Source organism: Salarias fasciatus, chromosome 12 (genome assembly GCF_902148845.1).
Source record: "Salarias fasciatus chromosome 12, fSalaFa1.1, whole genome shotgun sequence".
Taxonomy (NCBI): domain Eukaryota; kingdom Metazoa; phylum Chordata; class Actinopteri; order Blenniiformes; family Blenniidae; genus Salarias; species Salarias fasciatus.
The window spans coordinates 5,479,981-5,486,798 of record NC_043756.1 but is presented as its reverse complement, the minus strand read 5'-3'; the positions used below and the strand labels follow the sequence as shown (position 1 = coordinate 5,486,798).

Genomic DNA, 6,818 nt, shown 5'->3' with positions numbered 1-6,818 from the left:
AACTGATTATCTATAGAAAAATGAATAAAAAAATGAATAAATACATGTGCACTTGTGGGAACATTCTGCAGGATTTCAGCTGTTATTCAAACTGTTTTGGATCTCACTGTGAAACCCATCTTTTGCCGTCCTTCCCTCTCACTCTCCCTTTCATTGTAGGTGTGGGACTCTTGGCACTGTTTGTGCTGAATCATGTGGATATCACACAATGACTGGCTGCACAAAACTGACAACTAATGAAATAACTTTGCGGGGGTGTGACACCCGCAGGAGGGTGGGGGGGTCAGGGGGTGGGGTAACATGGTCGCCCCTCATGATCGCCTATGGCAGGCCGATCTGGTGGCCCATTTGGACACTGTGGGTACTGTTGGCAGAGTTTCCACCCCTGGGCGTCCCATATATATTGAGCTCATCGTGCCATCACAAACACACTGGCACAGACAGGTACTGGTAAGAGGGTCATGTCCGTCAGGATGAATTTATTTTTATTTTGGGTGCTAACTTTATTTAATATCATATGCCTTCTTCTGCATATTTTGGAGTTATTTTTTTGTTATTATTTTCTGTTACTCATAAGGCTGTGAGATGCACACTTGAGAGGAAAGAGAATATTTAAAATCATTACATTTTAAGCTGTTTGTGCTTTAGAAGGGGATATATTTATGTTTATTTTTTGTAAAGAGAGCAAACATTTTTGGGCAGAAGCAATGAATTTCTAATGCTGTTGTTTTGTTTATTTATTTGTTTATTTTTGTTTTCAGTTTCATCTTTGCCGATTTGTTCATTATGGCCACAGACCACCAGAACCCTGCATCCAAGCAGCAGCAGCCAGGCACCAGTGCATTCAAGGTGAGACTGAACACAGCAAACAGAAATAACTCTAAGTACACTTACAAAAACAACTAAAAAGCAGGTGTGCAATGCATCATTTGCATCATTTTGCCTGCTTGGAATTGTAACTACTACCTCAGCAACACTGACACACAAGTTTCTCGTTTTTCCTCGTGTCCAGCTGATCATCTATGAACAGGAAAACTTCCAGGGACGCTGCCATGAGCTGACTGGTCCCTGTAACAACCTCCAGGAAGCAGGCGTGGAGAAAGTGGGCTCCATACTGGTGCTGTGTGGACCGTGAGTGTGGGTCAGACGGACAGAAAGCTAGAAAACAGAAAGAAATCCTGGGGCGCGAATGAATGGGGGATTGATGACAGAGAGAATGACAGGGCCGAAAAACAAATCAGCGTCTGCTCTCAGTCCTGCTGCACCAACAATAACCCTGCACCTTTCTGTTGGGCCCCCTCAGATGGGTGGGATACGAGCAGGCCAACTGTAAGGGGGAGCAGTATGTGTTTGAGAAGGGGGAGTATCCTCGCTGGGATTCCTGGACCAACAGCAGGCGCAGTGACACCATTGTTGCATTCCGCCCCATTAAAGTGGTGAGGAAATACACTTTTTTTTTTTTTTGGTTTGTTTTGTGTCAAATCCATTTCATCCTGTCAGTTGTTTGATCATTTGCTGCTTTGTTGATTTCTCAGGACAGCCAGGAGCACAAGATTGTCCTTTACGAAAACCCCGGCTTTGCTGGGAAGAAGATAGAAATCATTGACGATGATGTCCCCAGTTTTCACGCACATGGCTACCAGGAGAAAGTCTCCTCTGTTCGGGTGCAGAGCGGCACGTGAGTCCAACCTCCCAGCTGACACCGATCCCGAAAGATCACCAGAAATCTAGGTTCTACAGCAACAGCCTGAATATTTTCTGTCACCTTCATACAACCTTACAGCATTTTCCAAAAGTTATTGTAGTTCATTGAAGTTGTTCCATTTTTTTTTTAATTAGACTTGCATTAGATTGCACACACCGTGTAAAAATCCCCAGAAGATAAGATAAACTCAGTTGTTTCATGAAATGAATTTAGAAATTGGAGTAGTTTTATTGTTATTTTGGAGTGTTTAGGCTTTCCATGTATATTCTCATAATAGTCCTCAAGTTAACACAAAAAAATGCTCCACTGTAACTCAGAGCATTATGTTGCTGATAGATAAATAGAAAAGAAAACAATATGGTTCATTATGCAAATTGTTTTTTTAATTGAAATAAATGTACACAAAAAGGAAACACATAGTAAAATAAGTTAAATGAGGAATTAGTGTTATATTTAAAACCTTGATGCTTCGGTTTGATGTTTTTGCTTGTTTGGGTTTCCACTGCACAGCATTGCAATAGCTGCGACAGTGCTTTTCTGTGATCCATTGTAATGTTTTTCCTCTCTTTTTGTTCTCCCCGGTGCACCAGCTGGGTGGGCTACCAGTATCCAGGCTACAGAGGCTATCAGTACCTGTTTGAAAAGGGGGAGTACAAGGACAGCTCCGAGTTTGGGGCCCAGATCCCTCAGATCCAGTCGGTCCGGCGCATCAGAGACATGCAGTGGCATCAGAGGGGTGCTTTTCACCCCGTCAATTAAGTTTGTGACTCTTTTCCTCACATGAATCCTGACCTCAGTGGCTTTCCTGCCTTTCAGCAGCACCCACCCTTCTCCCGGCTCCTTTTGTCCTCCCTTTACACCTGACAACATTTTGATGTCTATTGCAGCTGTTGCAGTAATTTGAAGCAAATTAATAAATCCTCCAAGCTTACATTTTGATTACCTGAGTGATTTTTTTTCCCTCTCAGTTCATCTCTGCAATATTAAAACAGAAAAAAAAAAATTAATATTAAAAAAACACACCATTACTGCTAGTGAAGTTGTAGTTGCAGGCTGTACCAGCTGCACTGACAGACCTCCACCAGCAGGCTGCGCTGTAACGTTTCACAGCCACTTTGAAAAATACCAAAGAAGAAGCAGGCAGACAGCACACGAGTAAACAACACGCAGCTCGGAGCTAGCTCACCGCTAGCTCACCGCTTCGCGCTTTGAATGAGGAAATTCATGTTTTAAAAGGATATTTCTTGTTTACAATATCTGGACATCTCTCTTTGGAAACGCGCCACTTTTGAAAACTTCGGTATGGAAATGAATTTTTATATAAATGCGCTTATTATAGCTTAGCATGCTAGCATAGCGGTAGTTTTGTAATGGTGCGTCTTTTAGTCGTGACTTTCTGGTTCTATTATTTCTCATTTTTGTAATCTGTTGTTTCCAATCACTATAAATGATCGTGGCCCTGTTAAAGTTAATTGCCTGTCGTAAGTTTTAAGAAGTTATCTTGCAGCAGAAACACTTCTTTCTTTGTTACTGTCAATGTAATGGACTAAGTTGAAAATGTGAACAATTTGAAGTATTTAAAAGCCCGTTTCAGGTTTGTAATAGAGCCATCATAACACTGAGAAAAAAAGGACATAAGAAATTATAGTTCTCTTGTAGCTGGACTTTCATTTATGAACCTTACTTGTAAGCTAGGCTTTTTAGTATTTATAACAGAAATAAATTAATAAATACACGTCAGCGTGTATTAAGGTCGTTTAATGTGCAGATCATCAAGTAGGGTAGTTATTTTCCCACGTGGTTCTCTTAGTGTGATAATACTAAGACATGTGTATCATTGATTGTTCATTTATAACATGCCTACACTATGGTGAGAGAAAACATGTACATGAGCACCATGTCAGGATGCATGACCCTCTTACAATATTAAACACAGTCAAAATATCATGGTTCTGTTAGAATTTTACGTACATATTATGGCAGTAATGTTTTTGGTTCATTGGGTCTCCAGTAACTATTATATACTCAAAGCTTAAGACACTCTTGGTCCAAAATGAAATTTAAATTTTTTCAGCCAGCCTGCCTGAAAAACTTGCCATTTCAATCTAGTGAGCAGGATGAACTTATGAAGCCACTTAAAATAAAGTGGCTTCAGGATAAAATGTCTTCTAGAACATATGACCAAGTTCAATTGGCCTGACATGCATTACCTGGACAAATGGCAATATGGAGAGACTTTCTTTGCCTGAGCAGGTTTTCATTAAAAGCCACCTCAGGTTAAATGGTCAACATCCTTAGTTGGACAGATCATGCTATTTTAAACCCCTGTAGCATAAAAGCCTTGATAAATAAGAAGTAACAGTTATATCATTATTTTGAGTGGGTGATTACATAACATAAGGTTGGGGTTTTATTACTTGTTTGATAAGTAATATGCTGCAAAAAGATCAACACTGATATATTGATTGGAATTTCAAAATGTTGAATCAATTTCACAAATTTTCAGTTTTTTTCTCTCTGTTCTCTCTGTTCCACACATACACATTACTAGATTATTAGCTGACTCTTCACTGAAATTGTAGTTTACCTTCAATGTCGTCAATGATTAATGACATTTTTGTTCTACTCCTCCAGCACTCAAGATGCCTGTTCAGTGCAGCAGCTGTCGTGAGAAGCGTGCTGTGCTCAAACGTCCAAAAACGGGCCACTCGCTGTGTAAGGAATGCTTCTTCTGGGCCTTTGAGGAGGAAGTGCATCAGACCATCAAGGCAGCGGAGCTGTTCAAACCGGGGGAGTCTGTAGGAATCGCTGCCTCTGGAGGAAAAGATTCCACTGTGCTCGCACACGTCATGAAGCTCCTCAATGAGCGATACAACTATGGCCTTGACCTCATGCTTATCTCGGTGGATGAGGGAATCACAGGTTACAGAGATGACTCGCTGGAGACCGTGAAGAGGAACCAGCAGCAGTACGAGCTGCCGCTCAAGATCGTGTCATACGAGGAGCTGTACGGATGGACTATGGACGCTATAGTGAAGCAGGTGGGACTGAAAAATAACTGCACTTTCTGTGGAGTGTTCAGACGACAGGCTCTGGATAGAGGAGCCATCATGCTGAAAGTGGACAAGATATGCACAGGTAGGTTCAGAGCATGATGGATTCATTGAGGCTTCTTTTCAATGTTTTTATCACTTCTTTCTAAAAATCATTAAATGTTTCAAACAAAGGTAGAAAAACTGAAATGCACCCTAACCCTAACCCTAACCTGCCATTGATGTTCTGATACCTGGATGTGTGTTTTGTTTTACAGGTCACAACGCTGACGACGTGGCTGAAACGGTTTTGATGAACGTTTTACGAGGCGACATAGCCCGACTGCGCCGCTGCACCGCCATCTCCACAACTAGTGAGGGCGACGGGGTCGTTCCACGCTGCAAGCCCCTCAAGTATGCTTACGAAAAGGAGATTGTCCTGTACGCCTACTTCAAGAAGTTGGACTACTTCTCCACTGAATGCATCTACTCCCCTAATGCGTACCGTGGCCATGCAAGGACTTTTTTAAAAGACCTGGAGAGCATCAGATCCAGCTCCATAATAGACATCATCCACTCCGGAGAGAACCTGTCCGTGCGGGACGGGGTGAAGATGCCCGTTCAGGGAACCTGCAGCCGCTGCGGATACATCTCCAGCCAGGCGCTTTGCAAGTCCTGCGTGCTGCTGGAGGGGCTGAACCGGGGTCTGCCCAAGCTGGGTATCGGCAAGCATCACCGCCTGCACGACAAACTGCTGTCACAGCAGCCACTCACCGAGAAGGAGGAGAGGAAGCTGAAATCAGTAGACTTTTGATGGTTGTCTGACACTTAACATGTAGGGTATATAATGACATTTTAAACAGACTGTTTTTTTTTTTTTGTTATTTCTGCATTTTTATGGAAAAAGACAGCTCAAAAACCAAATTTGATATTTTTGTTTTTTTTAATGGGATATTTGTTGAATTTTTCAGCTTTTCCGTTCAGAAGTCTTGACAAAATCCGGGGCAGGTGCAGCAATGAAAGTAACGTTACTGCAGTTTTATAGCAGCAAAATGAAATTACTTGTATAAATGTGATACCATTAAAGAACATCTGATTTTGACATTTATCTATTTATGTTGTGATTGGGTTTCTGTATAATTTGCTTCAGCTTCATGCTTCAATTTGATTGGGGGGAAAAAAGCTTTATGTTTTTAAACACACCTTTCAGGCCATTGCATTCAAATAGTCAGCAACTGTGGCACTGAGGAAACACCCGATGACTGTCCCTTCTGCTGTATTTTGGTTCTTTCTGTTAAACTTTATGATCCCCATCCCCCCTCACTTACGGTGAATGTTTCCATTCATGGTCACATTACAGTGTCTTATAAAGTATTATTTAATAAATACATATATCTTCATATATCTCCTCATTTTTACTGTTTTCTTTCTTCTGATGATTGTAAACCTTAGAAAGATGTGACAAACGCTCACATGCAAGCAAGATATTTGTGTCACACTGCAGAAGGTGTGACAATTTTAAGCATGCGTATGGAAACAGTGTAGTCTGTGGCACAAATGAATTACTTGAGCAAGTTGGATACAGAAGTAAAGGAAAAGTGAGTGGGATCATCACACGAACAGAAAATAATGAAAGAATTTGTCTCACATTGACTGCAAAGACACCAAGAACTTCAAGTAAAAGATTTAAAACTGGTAAAACAACAGAGACACAAAGACACTACAAGCAATCCCAAATAACACTGGCTTTAGGATTCAAATAACCATGCCAGTCTCAAAACTGTCGCAAGATAAATTGACCACAAGGAGACAAAATAACTGCAAATAAAGGGACAACACAAAATCCACAGATTCAACAAGTATGCTACAGGATTTCAGAGAAACAAACCATCAGCTTTAAAAGATCTATTTATGGGTCAAGAGCAATAAACATGTCTATAAAAAAAGTGCTAAACTAAATAGTGTGAAGACACATTGCCACAGCCTTTAAAATATGCACAAAGTAAAAAATAAAGACACAAACCTTCAAGAAAATATATAAAGCGAAAACTACAAATGTGCACAAATGCTTTAAAATTATG

The 6,818-nt window shown here is 40.9% G+C and overlaps 2 protein-coding genes across 4 annotated transcripts; both read left to right on the top strand.

The window, feature by feature from the left end:
* Positions 1–338: 338 nt before the first annotated feature.
* On the top strand, positions 339–2,606 carry crybb2 (crystallin, beta B2). Of its 2 annotated transcripts, none has more exons than XM_030104920.1 (6): positions 339–444; positions 762–849; positions 1,013–1,131; positions 1,304–1,436; positions 1,536–1,678; positions 2,296–2,606. In XM_030104920.1, the coding sequence occupies exons 2-6, from the start codon at positions 787–789 to the stop codon at positions 2,462–2,464; spliced, it is 627 nt and encodes a 208-aa protein (XP_029960780.1). In that variant the 5' UTR covers positions 339–444; positions 762–786; the 3' UTR covers positions 2,465–2,606. The 2 variants fall into 2 exon arrangements, with proteins under 2 accessions (XP_029960780.1, XP_029960781.1); XM_030104921.1 differs by having other exon boundaries at positions 374–450.
* Positions 2,607–2,840: 234 nt separating this feature from the next.
* Positions 2,841–6,131, top strand: ctu1 (cytosolic thiouridylase subunit 1 homolog (S. pombe)). Of its 2 annotated transcripts, none has more exons than XM_030104749.1 (3): positions 2,841–2,872; positions 4,337–4,843; positions 5,016–6,131. In XM_030104749.1, exons 2-3 carry the CDS (start codon positions 4,348–4,350, stop codon positions 5,549–5,551), a joined length of 1,032 nt encoding a protein of 343 aa, XP_029960609.1. In that variant the 5' UTR covers positions 2,841–2,872; positions 4,337–4,347; the 3' UTR covers positions 5,552–6,131. The 2 variants fall into 2 exon arrangements, with proteins under 2 accessions (XP_029960609.1, XP_029960608.1); XM_030104748.1 differs by having other exon boundaries at positions 2,851–3,005; positions 4,340–4,843.
* Positions 6,132–6,818: the final 687 nt, after the last annotated feature.

Bases quoted from the DNA above. Each gene is read 5' to 3' on its own strand.
- crybb2 (XM_030104920.1), top strand. From the start codon at position 787: ATGGCCACAGACCACCAGAACCCTGCATCCAAGCAGCAGCAGCCAGGC. The intron at 850-1,012 runs GTGAGACTGAAC...CCTCGTGTCCAG, and splicing joins CAGGCACCAGTGCATTCAAG to CTGATCATCTATGAACAGGA. The intron at 1,437-1,535 runs GTGAGGAAATAC...TTGATTTCTCAG, and splicing joins CATTCCGCCCCATTAAAGTG to GACAGCCAGGAGCACAAGAT.
- ctu1 (XM_030104749.1), top strand. From the start codon at position 4,348: ATGCCTGTTCAGTGCAGCAGCTGTCGTGAGAAGCGTGCTGTGCTCAAA. The intron at 4,844-5,015 runs GTAGGTTCAGAG...TTTGTTTTACAG, and splicing joins AGTGGACAAGATATGCACAG to GTCACAACGCTGACGACGTG.